Below are 19,945 nucleotides of genomic sequence, written 5' to 3' on the forward strand. Positions count from 1 at the left end.
AAGACATCAGGGATATAAGAATACTTATATGTAGTGTGGGGAGAACTTACAAATGGATCATTTGGGCATCAAGGTCATCAAAATTCTTTATATACCAACTAAATTATCTAGAAAAGATAAAAAGGGATTAGTAGATTACCTCCACATCAATGCCCTTCCTCTTCAACATAAGCCTATAAAATTTACTAAATCGTTTAAGGGTAAAATGATCATTTACGGTTTATTCAGTGTGGATAGTCCGGATAACAGAAAGAAAAAGAAAAAAGCAAAAAACTTAAAAGACAAAATACTTGATTTCCATTTGCCGAAAGCAATTGCATTTTGATCATTTCTAACTTATAATATGAATTTCATGTAGTTTACAGGAACACCTCATAAGTAAAGGACATATCGAATACTATAGTTTGTGGGAACCTCTTATCACAATAAAATTATATAAAACTGCAATAATCGTCTACTAAAATTTAAGAGAAGAAACAAATGCTAATAAAGTCATTTTGCTTGGAATAGGGACCACCCACTCATCCAACAAAATTTCCATTTTCTATAAGAGTTAAAACATACAAAAAGAAGTTCAAGAACAATGTAAAACTAAATAATACTTTTTAGGTCTCAAAACATTGTTTAAATTTTACTCACCTCACCTCATCAGTTGCGTGACCGGTCTTCTTACTTTATTTGATGGATATTTCAAAGTTGATTAACATGTTTTCCGATATCATTTTCCTAACTCCATTTTCAAAGGTTAGCATTACGATTGAAGAAAGGGAATCACTAACACTCGCTAATGCCTAACTAAAGTAACAACCACACCAAAAACAAAATACTATTGAGAAAAATAAAAATGCAAACTTGACATAGTGAAGATGAAATACTTTGTCAAAAGAATGTAATTGTTTTTTTAATGGAGCATAACCTCCTGACAGTGAAAGAGGAAGAAGAGAAAAAGTCAAAAGTAAGGAGAAGCACAATTCATTTAGCTTGGGGTATCTGACCCACCACAAAATCGGAAGCAGAAGCAAAATGTTTCTTACGCTAAAATCTTAAATCCATAAAATGTTAAGAAAAGAACACAAAGGACCCTGTGTTAAAAAAAATTACCACCAATTTTCAGTTTTAACCTTTATCACGTCTATGTTGCCAATGAACCGGTTAAAAGGGCTTTTTTATATATATATATATATATATATATATATATATATATATATATATATATATATATATATATATATATATATATATATATATATATATATATATATATATATGAGAACCAATTCTAAATTTGAGAACAAATTTAAACTATTAAACACAAGCCGCTTTCTTTTTTCTTTCTACTCGTCGACACAACACCCCATTTCTGCCTCTACCCTCTCTGATCTTCAACAATCAATCTACCTTGCCCCGATCTGCAATGACATTGCCGCCTCCGCTAGTTTCACCTACGACGCCTATCTCCAAGTGGTTGTAGCGATGTCGATCTTCAGTTTGGGTAAGTTTTTTTTTTCTTTTTTTACCCTAAAATCAAATATAGATGATGTTTTCTGTTGTGTTTCTTTCTGAAATCTTGTTTTAAGTTGTTTTTTTTTTTTTTTTTTTTGTAGATCGGGTGTAGATGAGAATAAACTTGTGTTTTTTTCTTGAATCTGAAAATAGCCGGTTGTTATCCTTTTTTTTCTTCATGAAATCTATATCGATTATCATAGATGTAGATGTTAAGTTTTCTGATGCTATGGATGAATGACGTTGGATTCTGTTATGATTTTCATGTTGGATTTTGATTTGATTTTCATGCTGGATTTTGATTTGATTTCACAATCGCCATCAACGAAGCTCATCTTTAACTATCTCTTCTACAAGTCTCAATCGACAGTGAAATTGATGTCTACAAACACAATCTATGAGAGCTTCCAGGCTAGGGTTTAGGACAATGGTGGATGAAAATGAGGCCAACATATTGGGTTTAAGTTGTTTAAATAGGGTGCAAAACCCTAAAATTAGGGTTTCCCAAACCAAGTCCAATTCGTCGAGTTGGTCCTCTCCAACTTGTCGAGTTGGTCTTCAAAACACGCGTGACCAATACTTCCAACACGTCGAGTTTCCTCCCCCAAACTCGACGAGTTGGCCTTTAGAATGAGGTTTTTATTTCCATAATTGACCTTCTAGATTCCAGATGTTACAACTCTCCTCCACTTAAATTAGATTTCGTCCTCGAAATCGCTCCTTATTAATAATCATATTAAAACAATCAACCTGATGATCATGATCGGAAATTCTGGGCATAAAATAACCTTTCCAAGGCAATCGAAACCTTAAGCCGAAACTTTTATCCCGACAATAACACCCAAACCTTCTGTGACCCGAAATCTACAATGACCTGACTTCCCGATAGATCGCCCGTGCTGAAACAACCCTTTCCCTCTCTTAACAAATAGCAAACCAATCATAACCCTTCCAATTCTGATCATACAATGGCCTATCCCGATCTATTAAAACCATCATTAGGATAATCCTTCAAGCCCAGTGAAGAACGAATCATCAACATTGAATAAAACCCAAATCACTAACACTGCCCGAACCACAGAAACCGCCCAAAACACTGAAAATGCCCGAAACACTGAAACTTCCCGGAACACTGAAACTGCCCAAAACACTGAAACTACCCGAAACAACAGGCTGTCTTCTGGCAGCTTTCCAAAATCCACTGAGACCTCCCTGATCCCATTTTGTCATCCAGTCATCTGAAATACCGGGTTCCAGCCCGGTTGCTGAGCCAAATGACTTCTATACAGTCGCCCCTCGCGAAATTCTGATTGGAAGCCTTACAAACAATAACTACTCAACCATCTCACACTAACCCGATGCTAAGCAGAACGCTACAGGACCAATTGTAGTCTTCCTCATACGCGGTCTCCCACGACCTACCATATCCTGATTTCAGACATGTTGTGGCCCTCCCTCAGCCTGGCGAACTGACCCATCCTGGCGTAAACCATCCGAAGAAAATCGCGTGCAAATCACAATTTGCCACGCCCTCACCGCTGCACAAGGAACAGTGAATGCTACGGGCCACCCCACAGTCTTACATCATGCCTACACTATCTGCAAACTAGTGAATGTTATGGGTCGCCCCACAGTCTTACAACACTTCCGCTAACTGCTAACTAGTGAATGCTATGGGCCACCCCGCAGTCTTACAACACTTCCGCTAACTGCTAAGTAGTGAATGTTATGGGTCACCTCATAGTCTTACAACACTCCCGCTAATCTAACGATCCGAACGTTTCCCGGATTTAAGCACACACATAACTAAACTCCCAAACCGAAATCGAATCTTGACTGGAACCCAATCCTAGTTCCCCCTCCCGAATCCTGCTAGCTGACACCCAGAAAACGCGAACCTAATGTTGGAAAGTTTCCCGAACTTCCAACTCACACAATCCTCAATCCAGACAACCACTTGGCCGGCCGGCACCCTGGGGGTTGCAAAAATCCCCCACTTACATTCGACTAAGTCTTCACCACACATGAGAATTGAAGGATTCCCAATCCTTTTTAACCTCCAATAACCATACTGCTGGAAACCTGCGCTTACCCGTGCTAGTGTTCCATCACTAGTCAAACCCCAAAAGACCACACAACCTCTAAATACCAGATGAACACTTTCCGAATCCTAGAGAAAATGATAACCCCCGATGCCTTGAAAGGATACCGCCCTCAAATCTTGAAGTCCAATTAACCGATGCTCAGACCAAACCTCAGCAATAGACCACTTCCCTTGGCGCTTCCAAAAACCAACCCAAGCACAATGGCTGAAATCACTAAACCCTGATGATGCTGGACAACCACCCCGCTGAACCCGGACCGCAAACCTATCACATAATACCCCTGAATCGATCCTCGACCACAACCCAAGATAATGTTGAACACTCCAATCCTGCAACAAGGAAAAACAACCTTTCGCTAACCACCAATAATTCCCGGTATGCAAATGGCATATGACAATATTTGAATATATAACCCAAACATGAGCAAAGAAATGAATCGAATATATGCTTACCCAAACTGATGCAAGATTCCAACAACCATAAATACTGATATAAATAGCCCGAAGGAAGGAAAAAGATACATACTTGCAATACTGCCTGGCTGCCTGCTCTGCCTGCTGGAGTCCTGACCTCCCTTGTCTGACAATGCAAAACTTAACTCTTCTCCGCTGGGGCTCCCGCCCTACCTTCTCGTCTATCGGTGATCCTCAACGTAGCCGGTGTAGGCGCGCTCACTGCTCTTCCCTTCAACATCGGATAGTCGGCCTTATTGTGGCCCACCTGATCACAGAGAAAACATAACAGGCTTTTCCCCCTGAGGACAATCCCTGCTGACGTGACGAACCCTGCCACACTTGTAGCAACCCAAACCCCTGGAACGACAGACTCCATCGTGCAGTTTCCCGCACCTGCTGCACTGACTCCGGCCTTGCTGGCCTCTCAAACGCTGATCAGAAGTTTTGGGTCTCTTCCCGGGACCCTCTAATGTCTGCACCTGATCTGACCCCCTCCTACCAATGTTCTCCAAATTAATCTCTTACTCTCGGGCTTTAGAAATCATATCATTCAGGGTCTCGCACCCCGAAATACTCACGAACTCCCTGATATCATCTCGCAACATATCGTGATACCTCACTTTCTTCATCTCCTCATCTACTGCATATTGCGGTACTAATAAAGCCCTCTCCCAGAACTCAGCAGTGATCTTTGCCACAGTCTCAGTAGTCTGGCGAAGATCCAGAAACTCTCGCGACAACTGTTGCACCTCAATTTCCGGAGCAAACTCCGCTCGGAACCTGGTGGAGAAATCATCCCATGATATGGCATCCACCACATCATCACCCAACTTACTACCAATCTTTTCCCACCAATCACGTGCCCGATCCTTTAACAGGCAGGAAGCATATCTGACCTTCGCCTCCTCGGGGCAGAAAATCGTCCTGAACGCGTTATCCATATCCTCTAACCATCTCCTACTAACAATGGGGTCCCTATCCCCATGGAATGCAGGAGATCCACAAGCACGGAACTCCTGGAAACACGGATTGCGAGCTCTAATGATAGCCATAACCTCCGCACGGAACACGCCCAAGCGCTCATCCAATATCTCCGAAGCACAGCGAGAAATATCAGATGAAATGAACTCCCGCAATTGCTCAATAATCGACTCAACACCCGCACCTGAGCCAGATCCCGAACCAGAAACCGATCCTGAACCACCTCCCTGAGAGTTCATCTCCAAACTGAAATACAACCAGCCAACAATCAGAATATACCCAAGAATCTGATGGGTTTTGAGCACTACAACATTCCTATGGTGTACATGCAATCCCTAAAGCTTTGGATCTAGTTTGTCTAATGAACATGCAATAATCATCCAAAGCCATAAACCCTAAATCTAGCATGTGATAATTGTCATTAACATAAGAATAGGGTTTAGATCTTACCTTTGATTTTTATGTAGTAATAACAATTTATTCCTTCTTTAATTGGCTTTTGAAAGCTTAGTGTCACAAGTGTCACACCTCTAATGGTTCACAAACACCAAGAGCAAGAGGATGGCTTAGGAGAAGAGAAGGAGGCACCAAATAACATCCAAGAACCCTAAGGAATGCTTAACCACGTTTTTGGTGCCCTAGGGGTCTTTAAATATGTGAGGCTATTAGGGTTTTGAACTAGGAAACCCTAATCTGACTGCTTAGGCCCTAAGCAGCCCATTGACTCCTCCTTTAGAGGCCTTGGACGAATTCTAATGGGTTTCCCCATAGATTTCGTCCACTCCATCCTCTATGGAGTCCATTAGCCCAATATCCAACTATCACACAATTGACAGTTCTAGTCCCCTTTATTTAATTAATGTCTTTTAGCCACAAAATTAATTTTGATTAATTCTTGACTATTATTAATTAAATAATATGATGTCTCTCTTAATATATTATTCATATAATATATTAATAAATCATAATTATTATCTTTCTCCATAAATCATCCTATCAAGTTTGTTTGGTGAAGGCAACCCAAAAGGACCATGCTCGCAATCGGGTCAAGTACATACCATAAATAACATAACTAAGAATCACATCCACTTAATATTGCTTATAATAGAAACACACAAAACATCAATTTTCACAATTGCCATTGCAAGGAAATATAAATAAGATAAAATCAAAATTTATTTTATTGTGGAAAAAATATATCCGTACAATGAAAATGAAAACTATGCTATTACATATTCCTAAGCAATCTACCATAACTCTAAGTAGCATCTCAAAAAATCCGATCATCGAATCCATGCGATCGTAATCCATTTGTTCGCGATCAGACTCGGCTTGCTCCTTCCTTTAAGCTTCCTTTCTTTTCGTCGATTCTACAAAACATCAAAATGTAATCTTATCACATCATGTATTAAGAATCTCCAAATAGGAACTTAATAGAGTTAGATAGTGGATATTGCCTAAAGCAGAGTCATACATCTTGACTCTCCCATCTCTTAGATCTCTTAGGTAGTGAGGGCAGCATCGTAACCAATGCCCCTTCTTTTGGCAGTAGAAACACATGGATTCTTATGGAATGGTACACAGGACTATCTTAGACTCAGCCTTTCTCTTGCGTAGAGAAACGTTTCCGGACTTCCAATGTTGCCATTACCCATAGAAGGTTGGGATATTGATTTATCAGACAAATTTGCTCAACCAGTGCGCCAAATCATTTCTGATTTAGCAGTAATAAGCAAATAAGTTAAATCAATAAGGGTCATGTCGCGGTCCATCATATAGTACTCTCTAACGAACTTACCATATGATTCGGGAAGTGACTGAAGAACCAAGTCATCAACCAACTTCCTTGAGACATCGACACCCAACATCCTTAATATGTCAATGTGTGACTTCATCTTTAAGACGTGTGCACAGACTTTCCATCTTTGTGTCTTATTGCCAATAGGGCTTGAGTGACCTTGAACTTTTCAAGTCTTCGAACACGTGGGTCAGGGAGAATTATTGGAGAAGGTGGAGGAAGTGAAGCATGATTTCCATTTCCATAATATAATCGTGGAACATCATCTTTACGTGGAAAACTTTTATCAACGGATTTAGGAAGACCATAGTTTTCAGACTTTGACATCTATGAAACAGGAGAAAATTCAAGTTTAGTTGATTGAGTCCTTAATAAAACACCCAAATGAGATATTAAGGCTACGACCCAACACAATATCCTACAAATCGGAAGAAGGATGTCGTAATCCAACTCGCAGAACATTTGAAGGTAAGTGAATGACGATTCACTAATTTTCCACCATGAAAAACGAAAAAGAGATTAAGTTTTAAATGTATCGAAAACTCCTAGATCCTTTGAGATTCATTGAACTTTTCAATGGCATGTTTAAATCTCGATATGCCCCTCGATTTGTGACTGGGATGCCGAGGATCACAAAACAGGGTGTGAATAACCATGAAAATATACATGGTGACCCCAATGTTACAGTCACCTATTTGATGTGCCAGTTAACCACACACACTCCATCGAACTATGACAAACATCGAGTCACCCTTTGCCACCTTTGCTTAGAACTCAATTAGTGTGCCGGTTAACCACACACGCTCCACTAACATCCTAGCAAGGGTACAAAGTGTAATTTCATGGAATTGCATCAATTCACTTTTGCCTAAAGTAACTAATATTGGGAATTTTGTATAACATTCAGTTACTTTATTATTCATTATACTTTTAATGGAAAGGATTTGCCCTATCCTACCCGTTCGGCTAACGACCCTCCACCAATCAAGGAAGCGGTGGGTGAGAGTGGACACCCATTAAACGGTCATTTTATAGGCCATAACCTTATACCCCCCTTATAGATTGGCTTCGTGAATGAGGCCTACTAACGGTAAGACTAGCAGTTTAAGTTATACATATATAATATTAGACTTTTAATGTTATATATAGTATAGGGTGTATTTTACACTTTTAAAATACTAGGTGGTTTAATTTAATAAATTACATTTTTAATCAAATATAAACCATATGATTATGGATTTATTAGCTCTCTTTTAATTATACTATTAATTAACTTAATAAAACCATAAGGGTGTAATTTGAACTTTTTCAAAACTAGGGTTTTAGAATTTAAAATTTCAAAAAAAATTAAACTTTTAATCAAAAATTTAAATTCCAAAACTTGAGGGCAAGTTTTGAAACATTTCAAAACATTAGGGTTTAGAATTTAAATATTTCAAATTAGACTTTTAATCAAAAAAATTTAATTTCAAAACTCGAGGGCAAGTTTGAAATTTTTCAAAACTATCAAGATCAGATTACAAATAATTAAATTAATCAAATAATTGGTAATTATCTAAATTTGACCTAATTTAATTTTATGGCAAGATAATCCAATCAAATAATTCAAATAAATCAAGTTTATCATATAAGGCAGTGATTATCTAATTAATCGACAATTATCTTCTATTTTGGCAATGATAATCACCACAAATCAATAAAAATCAGATTTTATCAATAAAAAACGTTTATGGTAATTATCCTCAGCCAAAACAGGTCAAAACCCCGCAAATCTTTCTGTCTGACAGCTAAACTCGTCGAGTTCACAATGGAACTCGTCGAGTTCATCAGACAGAAAGTCCAAAAAATGATTTGTCAAGCAAGCAATGAACAATTAAGCATCAAATACATCAAACAAACAGCCTAGGCTCTGATACCACTGATGGGTTTTGAGCACTACAACATTCCTATGGTGTACATGCAATCCCTAATGCTTTGGATCTAATTTGTCTAATGAACATGCAATAATCATCCAAAGCCATAAACCCTAAATCTAGCATGTGATAATCAACATTAACATAAGAATAGAGTTTAGATCTTACCTTTGATTGTTATGTAGTAATAACAATCTATTCATTCTTTAATTGGCTTCTGAAAGCTTAGTGTCACAAGTGTCACACCTTTAATGGCTCACAAACACCAAGAGCAAGAGGATGACTTAGGAGAAGAGAAGGAGGCACCAAAAAACATCCAAGAACCCTAAGGAATGCTTAACCACGTTTTTGGTGCCCTAGGGGTCTTTAAATATGTGAGGCTATTAGGGTTTTGAACTAGGAAACCCTAATCTGACTGCTTAGGCCCTAAGCAGCCCATAGACTCCTCCTTTAGAGGCCTTGGACGAATTCTAATGGGTTTCCCCATAGATTTCGTCCACTCCATCCTCTATGGAGTCCATTAGCCCAATATCCAACTATCACACAATTGACAGTTCTAGTCCCCTTTATTTAATTAATGTCTTTTAGCCACAAAATTAATTCTGATTAATTCTTGACTATTATTAATTAAATAATATGATTTCTCTCTTAATATATTATTCATATAATATATTAATAAATCATAATTATTATCTTTCTCCATAAATCATCCTATCAAGTTTGTTTGGTGAAGGCAACCCAAAAGGACCATGCTCGCAATCGGGTCAAGTACATACCAAAATAGTTATGGGCTTAGACACTAATCCAACAGAATCCTCCTCCCATCAGCTTCTTAGATTCTCCGAGACTCTCACCGATTCGAGTATGGATCCTGTGCTTTCAGTAGTACAGGCCCAATACTCCTTTCCACACCTATCCATACTTTCCTCAGTAATTCTCCCGAATCCTCTAAGTCACTTCCTCAAACTAATGCGCCCAAAACTCACTAAAATGCACCACTATACTCCCTTAAGCATATCCTAGGCTCCCCTAGGTTCTCGACCTCACCCAGCCCTCAGCTGCTGAAGGACTCCCACCAATGTCAACCGACTTCCTCATGAATATAGCTATATACAACAGATATCAGATAATCCTTCGAGTAAAAGACTCAACACTAGAACAGTTGGACTCAAACAAGAGCTGCGTAATAGGATCAAATCCATCACTCTAATATTATTTAACCTGTGCCTCATGTGACTTAGCATACTCACTTAGTAGTCAAATCACCACGCAAAGAGTCCCACAAAGCACAAAGCAAGCAACATTCAGGCAACGGAAAATCTAACCAGCATACTCTAAACATGCAATTACTGTTGGATAAGGTGTCTAAGTCCATAACTTATTTGGTATATACTTGACCCGACCCGGCATGGTCCATTTGGGTTGCACTTCACCCAAACTGTTTATGGATAATTTTATGAGAATTGTATACTTACGATTTATTAATATATTATAAGTTATAATATATTAATATAAAGTCATGTTATTTAATTAGTTTTAATCTTGAATTAATTATGAATTAATTTAGTGATTAAAAGGAAGACTAATTAAATCATGGGCTATTATATTTATATGGTGTGGGCTAATACTCATTTGTTAATGGGCTAAGCTTATATGGAAGTCCATGGATGATCCATGGAGCTTTTAACCCATGGATCCTTGGAAGAGGAAAAGACATGGGTTATTAGGGTTTCACCCTAACCATGCACACTATATAAACAAGCTTATGTTGCATGAAAAATACACTAATGTGTGTGTAAGTGTGGTGGCCAAAATCAAGAGTTAGTATACTCTCTCATACATTTTCCAAGTTTGTGGTGATTTGTGATTTCCATTTGAGGCATTCACATTATTGGTGCTTGGCTCTCAAACTCCAAGGAATCAACAATCAACAAAAGGTATGTAACTCATCTAGTTCTTTTATGTTTAAAAGTACCCCATGCCATGCTAGATAGGTTATAAACCTTGGAAAATAATATTTTGCATGTATCTTAGACAAACATAGATCCAAGGTTTAATAGGGTTGCATGTACACTTAGGTAGTGTTAGAATGCTCAAAACCCAACAATTACATCTACTTATCAAATATACAAACTAGCATGCATTACTAAAGCTCATACAATCAGGCACATAAAAGGCATCTCTCCTATCATATAATACTGAGCAGATCCTTAGCTCTAATCTAGCATGCGATCACATAATCATATCATATCACATAATAAACATGTATTGGTAATTTGACAACCACTTACTTGAGCTCGGTCGATTGCATGCATCACGCCCCTTTCTTGATTAGGAATTCCTTTTTATTTAAATATTTATTTATAAAAATTTTCACCAAACCCTCAGTTTGTGTTCAGGCATACCCGAGAGTATGTCTGAATCCCTCAAACCAAGGCTTTGATACCAACTTGTAACGACCCAAAAATCCAAGGTAAAAATTTCATTTTTAATATAATCAAAACACTATCGTAACTTTGTTCAAAACATTGAAAAACATTTTAATTAAAACAATTATCAGAGTCCAATCCCAAAGATCACGAATTGCGGAAAACACGGGTATATGCGCTGCGATCGTCCCGAGCTCTTTCATTTGAAAACTAGAGTACCTTAAACAAACCTGAAAACCGTAAGCACAAAACTTAGTGAGTTCCTCAAATACCACATACCATACATATCCAACAATCCATATGATTCATACATAACCGCGAGCCATACATATCATTCATATAACATAATCAATAAAAGTGTTGTGTACCGCATATAGTCTTTCTATTATGCCACGGACCACCTCGTGGTCTTTCTTGCCAAGCCAGGGGCTACAACCCTGGATCTTACATACAAGTGCCAGGAGCCACCTCCAGGTCTTCCATGCAAGCATCACAAAGACAACTAGCATACAATCTACTATGCTTAACTAATTAGCATACAGTGTGCCAGGAGCTGCCTCCTAGTCTTTCATACATAATGCCCAGGGCTAACCCCCGGGTCCTCCTACAATACATAAACCAAATGGGCCGATATTGGTGCCTTCGACCCATAGAACAGTGGGGAGACTCACCTCGAATGCTGAAGCTCACTGCATGAAACCTTAGTTGCTGACTTGACGACTTCTCAAACTATCAATACCCAAATAACATCCAATTAGCAACTGAAATCCAAACCATGATCCATAATCCAAACTTAGGGTAAAATGATGACCATTTTACCCCTGGCCCATCAAGACTCACAACCAAGGCCTAAGCCCAAAACCAACAAGGCCCAAAACTATAGGATCCATAAAGGCCAACTAATGGCCCAATTTTCCAAATTAGGCCTGATCCCATATGGGTCTTATCCTAAGCCCATATTTCCCTCAAGTACAATCCAGGTTACCAAAAACACCCCTTGGGACAAACTTGGTCAAAGCATGAGTCAAAAGCCAAAGTCAACGCTCCGAGTTGACTCAACTCGTCGAGTTATCCCATAACTCGCCGAGTTTCCATTAAGCATAGAATCGTGATATTTCGATCCAACTCGCCGAGTTACATTTTAACTCGTCGAGTTCCTCCTTTTTCAACAAAATCAGGACAAACCCAACCCAACTCATCGAGTTCCCTTAAGAACTTGTCGATTTCTTTGATCAGCCAACCCACTTAATGCATTAAGCCACTATTCTTCAAACTGAAGCCCTATCTTCCAGATCTAGACTGAAAATACGTCTAGAAGGGTAAATTTTCCAACTTTACCCATTAAGAACCACCCCCAAGGCATTAAGCTCAAACCCTAATCCAAAAAGGCTTATGTCTTAATCCAAAAACCACCATATCTTCAAGATAAGACCCATGAACACAGATATGGACCTTAAAGACAAAAATGTCACACAAAGTCTTCAACTTTACTCACATGCAAGGCTAGAGGGAACTTATAAGCTTAAAAGAGACCATAATAAGGGCTTAATGGATGCATAGAGACCTTAAGACCATAAAGTTGGCACCTTTATGCGACAAGAGCTCCATAGAACCATAGATCTAAAAGGGTTTGTCCAAATGGGACGTCCAACTCCCAACAACCACTCCATTTGGACCAAAACATGCAAAAGAACCCTAAGAAGGAGATCTATGAATTAGCAAAGCAAGATATAGACTTTTTACCATAAAAGTGCCGAAAATGAAGCAAATATTCGAGATCTAGCAGCTCCTTCTTGTATCACCAACTCTCACCAAGCTTCCCTTCCTTCCAATGGATTCAAGCACACCACCAAAGCACTCAAAATGGCTCACAACACTCAAAAATGCCTTAGGGTTTCGAGGCTAGGGTTTAGGAAAATGGTGGCTGGAAATGAGGCCAACATATGTGGTTTAAGCTGTTTAAATAGGGTGCAAAATCCCAAAATTAGGGTTTCCCAAACCATGTCCAACTCATCGAGTTGGTCCTCTCCAACCCGTCGAGTTGGTCTTCAAAACACGCGTGACCAATACTTCCAACGCGTCGAGTTTCCTCCCCCAAACTCGACGAGTTGGCCTTTATAATGAGGTTTTTATTTCCATAATTGACCTTCTAGATTCCGGATGTTACAACTCTCCCCCATTTAAATTAGATTTCGTCCTCGAAATCGCTCCTTATTAATACTCATATCAAAACAATAAACGTGATGATCATGATCAGAAATTCTGCGAATAAAAATAACCTTTCCAAGGCAACCGAAACCTTAAGTCGAAACTTTTATCCCGACAATAACACCCAAACCTTCTGAGACCTGAAGTCTACAATGACCTGACTTCCTGACAGACCGTCTGTGCTGAAACAACCCTTTCCCTCTCTTAACGAATAACAAACCAATCATAACCCTTCCAATTCTGATCATACAACGGCCTATCCCGATATACTAAAACCATCATTAGGATAACCCTTCAAGCCTAGTGAAGAACGAATCCTCAACATTGAATAAAACCCAAATCACTAACACTGTCCGAAACACACAAACCACCCAAAACACTGAAAATGCCTGAAACATTGAAACTGCCCGAAACACTGAAACTACCCGAAACAACATGCTGTCTTCTGGAAGCTTTCCAAAATCCACTGAGACCTCCCTGGTCCCATTTCGTCAGCCAGTCATCTGAAATACCGGGCTCCAACCCGGTTGTTGAGCCAAAAGACTTCTATACAGTCGCCCCTCGCGACATTCCGACCGGAAGCCTTACAGACAATAACTACTCAACCATCTCGACACTAACCTAATGCTAAACAGAACGCTATCGGACCAACTGTAATCTTCCTCATACTCGGTCTCCCACAACCTACCATATCCTGATTCCATACATGTTGTGGCCCTCCCTCAGCCTGGTGAACTAGACCCATCCAATAAGTCTGTTGCCTACATGTATACAAAAAAAAAACCAGATGTGAATTAAATGAAATGATAATTACCCTAACTAGTCAACTTCCCTTCATGCAATGTTGCTATTGTCTTTTTCGTTTTTACGGTTGTTAGCCAACGAATTGATTTTATGAAATCATTGTTAGAGAATATGTTTAAAACCGTTTCTAGAGAACCATTTTACGTCTTTATTTTTGGTTAAAATAATATGAAAACAAAATATTTACCATATTTTAGTTTGTAACTTTTATTCATTTTATAGATTTATTTCACTTACAGCATGTTACAACTTTTTGGTCTTTGTGAGATTTTTTTTTGTTTTTTTGTTTTTATTTTTGGTTAGACATGGACACTTCCCAATGATTGCCCCCGGTGTAATGATATGGAAAATGGAGGTATTATTTTGTTTGTATATTACTTTGGTTCCTCAAATTCATTTTCTTTCTAAATACATTTCTTTGGTTTCTCAAGCTCTTACTGGAAATTAAAGTATTTTCTATGTATTTTGGGCTAAAAGCCTAAAATGATCAAATCCTTGAGGAATGGACGAAACATTTAATGTATTTTCATCTTTCCAGTTACGTCACTGTACTTTGAAAACTCTTCTTATTTGGACTACCGTTTCAAAGTATATTGCCTTAACTTGGTGGCTAAAAGTGTGAAATAACAACATACTTTAATTTATTACGTTTGTTTGTGTTCTTTCATTTTTTCTAATATATAATATTGTTATTTATTTACTTTTTTTTTTTAAAATTTGGTTGGTTTGAATTTATTTTTCTTAAATGAATAACCGCAGTGAGAATTTTTCACCTCAAAAGAAAAGAAAACAAAGTGACTCTAAAAGTGTGAAATAACAACATACTTTAATTTATTACGTTTGTTTGTGTTCTTACATTTTTTTTCAAATATAATATTGTTATTCATTTACTTTATTTTTTATTTTTTTAAATTTAGTTGGTTTGAATTTATATTTCTTAAATGAATAACCGCAGCGAGAATTTTTCACCTCAAAAGAAAAGAAAACAAAGTGACTCTAAACATAAGTTATGGAAATCCAATCGTTATAGAAGTGTTTGTTGTGGTATAGAAATGTGGTGAACGAAACTATGCAAACATCCTAAAAAGATATTTTATAGGTGATCAAAATTGCTTCCGGTATGTCTTTGGTTTATTTTCTTTTAACTTAAAAAGAATCAGTGTCTTATCCATGTAAAAAATACTAATGTGTCTTATCCATGTAAAAAAATACTAATGTACTCTTATTTATTGGGTATTTTAGCATTCCACATTATAAAAAAATATCACAAATTGAGAGGAGCTTACACTTCAAAGGAAAATATTATTTCAAAAGAAGTATTGTTGAAACTCCTGACGCAACGTGCAACTTAAAACTCTCATATGCAACCAAAGAGGCTTAAAAATGGCATAGTTAACAATGATTATGTGAAGTTAGTTAAAGTCAAGGGTATTTCTGTCTTTTCTTATCGTGGCAGTTAGATTCAATACAATGAGTTCATCCATTTCTTCTGTTTCAAACTTAAACACTAACAGATTATTCATAGACCATTCATGATAGAAGATTCTGTAACATAATCATCATAACAACATATTAGCAAGAAATTCTAGAGACGGATTTTTCACTTCAATCCACCATTGAAGCGTACTTTTGTAGTTGTATGTTTTGTCTCTTCATTATTCATTATTGTGAAGTCGAAAAATACAGACACAATTGGAGCAATGTATACATTCACAATATAAAAATATATATATGTCATTTGCAACCATAATTGCTATAACATAAAATATATATTGCAAATATCGTGCCCCTCCATACAAAATTATTTGAATAATACAATATAGGCATGCATGCAAACAAAATAACAATATTCAAGCCAAAATAATGGAAAGAATGCTACAGTTTATGCATAATCAAATGCGCACCATACTGGGGTTGAAGGGTGAGAAGCTTATGAGGAGCATGGATATATGATGGTGAAAGCTCGAAAGAGAACCTCTGTAAGATCATGGCGAGGGCAATTTTAGCTTCAATCAAAGCAAAGTTTTGTCCAACACATATTCGAGGTCCCCAACCAAAGGGAAGGTAAATGACTTGGTTTTTTGTTGCCTTTGAGATTCCTTCAGAAAATCTATCTGGATTAAATTTCTTGGCATCAGCACCCCACATTTTCTCATCGTAGTGAATATTCATGATGGGTAATTCAATATGAGTTCCAGATGGTAGTGAAAATCCTCCCAGTGTGATGTCTTTGTCAACTCTACGAAATAGCCCAACGATTGGTGGATATAGCCTCAATACTTCATGGAAAATCATATTTACCTAGAAAGAAAAAAAGTGATGATTTAAGGACATAAGATTACATAATTATGAGAATTGAATTGGTTGGATCAGGGTTGAAAATTTTGACCTCATATCGATCGGTAAAACACTTTACTTTTTAAATTATATTTAATCTTACAAATTTAGAATGTTATTAAAGTAATTAAGTTGTAGATGTAGTTGTGCTTCTTTTTAACTTGGGACAATGAATTGGGTTTGTAACTTATTCAACTAAGTTTAAACTTTTAATATAATGTAAATTTTAAAATAAAATGAGTCAATCTTTGTCCAACACATATATTTAAGATGTTGGGAAAAACAAAGGGGACAACCCAAGAACAACCCGATTTTTAATATATCAAAATTGGTTTGAAAATTTTAACTTTGTTTTTTAATTAACAAGTTGGGTTGGATTCAAAATCTCAACCTATTTAACTTAACTCTTGCTAGATCTAGAATTAACAAAGTGATATAAGAACTTACAACTTTTAGGTGATTTAGCCGTTCTAAATCCACATTTTTGTCCCCAAGAACATTCAAAACCTCTTCCCTCGCACGTGACTGCCATTCTTGATGCTTACTTAATAAAATCATTGTCCATACAAGCAAGCCCGATGTTGTCTCTTGTCCAGCAAAGTAAAAAAGCTTACACTCTTCAATAACTTCATCAATAGTCATTCCATGATTCTTGTTTTGGTGTTCATTAACCTCTCTGATATTAGATTCAAGCATTATTCCCAACAAATCACTATTGTTACCTTCTCCAGCCTCCATTGCCTTGAGCTTGTTGTTTATGATACCTCTTATAGAATGTTTTACTTTTCTGTCTATAGAATTCATCCTTCTGTTCCTCTTGGTTGGAAAAAACCTACATAGAAATCATAGAGAGAAAGAATTAGCTTTGCATGGATTTATTTATTTGGGTCGATAACAAAAATAGCCAAAATATTGGGCTTTTTATCGAAATTGTTCCAAAGTGAATATACCAACAACATTTTTTTTTTGCAAAATGAAATCATGTAGTAAAACAATGATGTCATTTCTAAAAAATGACTGTCCACCCTCATAAAAATGAATTTTGCTAAGCATGTAATTATTTTAGGATATTTGTTCAAACTATGGCCATTTGGTCAATGCACAGTCTTTTTGTTTCTTATTGATTAAGCATATCCTTTTTTTGGAAATGTAACTTACCTAGATCCAGGAATGTAAACTGACATCACTGCCTCCTGTACAAGTACACTTTGTTCTCTTATGAGTTCAAATATCTGAAGACCTTCTTCATAATTACTTCCAAATGCTGTTCTTGATATCACATCACTTGTTAAAGCTTGAAGGTCAGGCCAAATATCGAGCTCACATGACCCCTTTGATGAAACCAACTTCTCCCACTTCCCAAGCATTTGGCTACCACTTAACTGGAAAGCTGGTACCATATTCTGGTTACAAAACATTTGTATCATTAGATTTTTTTAACAGGAAACCAGATATTAATAAAAACCATCAAGAAGTTAGCAAATAAGATAAAGAGTTTACATTAGTGACAAAGCCAAATAATAGGTAATAATTTAATAAGACAATTTACAAAATAAAGTGTAGTTATCAAAGTACCTTTAGCTTCTCCATATGGAAGGCTGGGTTGATTAATTTCCTATGTTTAGCCCATTGGTTCCCTTCGTATGTCACTAATCCTGTTGCTATAAACTTTGTCATTGGAGAAGGTTCCAGCTTATGAAAGTCATTTAACTTTACAAATACATCTTTGATGAGATCAGGGTCCATAATAATCACTCTTGGTTTCCAGCCCATCCATGTGATGAAATTTTTACCTACAAAAAACGATAATTTTGATTATACACTTGCATGTAAATTTAAATATCATATAATTGCAACTACTAATGAAATTAATATCTATTTATTATTATACTTATTACAATTATTACATTTAAATATCATGTATAATTTAATATAATGAAAAAAAAAACCCATAAAATGACATATAAAAAAATTTAATTTAAAATAACGAACATTGACAAAATAAACGAATGAAACATTGAAAAAATGATTTTTTTCTATTATGGTAGATTATGATTTATTGAAAAAAGCTCAATTATAGACCATTCTTGGCAAAAACATCGTTTTTTATTAATCTTTTTTATATAGAAATACCCTAAGTTATTACATCGTTGCCCAACCAAAAAGATGACCCCTCCCCCCCCCCCCCCCCCCCCCCCCCCCCCCCCCTTTGGCTTTTCTAATAACAGGGATTTTTTTAAAACCATGTGATCCTATATTCAAAAGCCCTAAATTACGTATGTGATCCTATATTGTCACGAAGATCCATATTTTGATATTTATTGGTGAAAATCCCAGAACTTTTAACACATAATTACAAAACCAATGCCAATTGATCTGAAAGTGTCACAAAAAATAAGCTAAATTGTCTTTAAATGTAACCTTGACTTTGGAAAACCACTTAAAATGAACTGCTAAATTAATCGATGTCAAAAGCCCATAAATTCGGGATTAACACGCATCGATCTTTAAACCACTGTCACTTTCCCTCTATGAATATAAATCCAAATTTAACTAACAACATGAACAGATTGAAAAAGTTTTACCATTGTATGGGGTTTCTTGGTCTTTCTAAAGAATCATGTAAGAAAACAACATAAAGAAAAGACGAAACTAACCATATTTTTGCAAACAGTGATGGGTGAATGGCACAACGCGTAATAGAGCTCCATCATCGTCATCCAGACTTAAAGGCTTAGATTTGGATTCTTTGACCATCAAAGAAAACTCTTTCATGTCCCCATACAAAAATCTGTATTTGTTTCCATTGAAACCTTGATTCCGCAGGTGCTTTTCCAGCTTTTTTGGTCTCACCCACAAAATGTTTACCAACTGCCATGCGCATAGTACAACTGCGATAGCACATGAGATTGCCACTGTGTCTGTCACTGCATCCATTATGTTTATTCACTTCCCACTAGTTCCCAGAATATGATCAATGAAGGCTCTTTATATTGAAATCAAACATGTTTGCATTTATCAGTGGACAAGTTGAAAGGGAAATTGACTCAAGGTCCGTACACAAACATTGACCACTTCTATGACTTTGTTTCCTGCCCAAGAACGTAACTTTTAATATCTGGATGGAGTGACATACGCAATGACAAAATAATATAGATAATTTAGAGGACGTTATCATTTTCCTCTTTTCTTGTTGAATCTTCCATGTTGACTTCCTTTTTTTGTCCATCACACTCTTTTTTTTTTTTTTGTCCATTACACGCTGTTAATTACACGTGTCATATACAAAAATAAACTACAATCATTAAAAAGTAAAAAATTAAAAATTAAAAATTAAAAATTAAAATTAAAATTAAAAGAAAAAAGAGAGATATGGAAGGTCCTATTCAAAAATTAAAAATGACTTGATACA

At 36.7% G+C, this 19,945-nt stretch overlaps 1 protein-coding gene across 1 annotated transcript; it reads right to left on the minus strand.

Moving 5' to 3' along the window:
- Positions 1-15,823: 15,823 nt before the first annotated feature.
- Positions 15,824-19,614, minus strand: LOC145160018 (cytochrome P450 CYP72A219-like). The gene is made up of 5 exons (XM_079079076.1): positions 19,191-19,614; positions 18,109-18,326; positions 17,692-17,936; positions 16,981-17,365; positions 15,824-16,497 (listed from the first exon to the last, which is right to left on the minus strand). The coding sequence occupies exons 1-5, from the start codon at positions 19,468-19,470 to the stop codon at positions 16,072-16,074; spliced, it is 1,554 nt and encodes a 517-aa protein (XP_078935202.1). The 5' UTR covers positions 19,471-19,614; the 3' UTR covers positions 15,824-16,071.
- Positions 19,615-19,945: the final 331 nt, after the last annotated feature.

This window comes from Lactuca virosa, chromosome 2 (genome assembly GCF_052849685.1).
Source record: "Lactuca virosa cultivar CGN04683 chromosome 2, Lactuca_virosa_CGN04683_v6, whole genome shotgun sequence".
NCBI classification, from domain to species: Eukaryota; Viridiplantae; Streptophyta; class Magnoliopsida; order Asterales; family Asteraceae; genus Lactuca; species Lactuca virosa.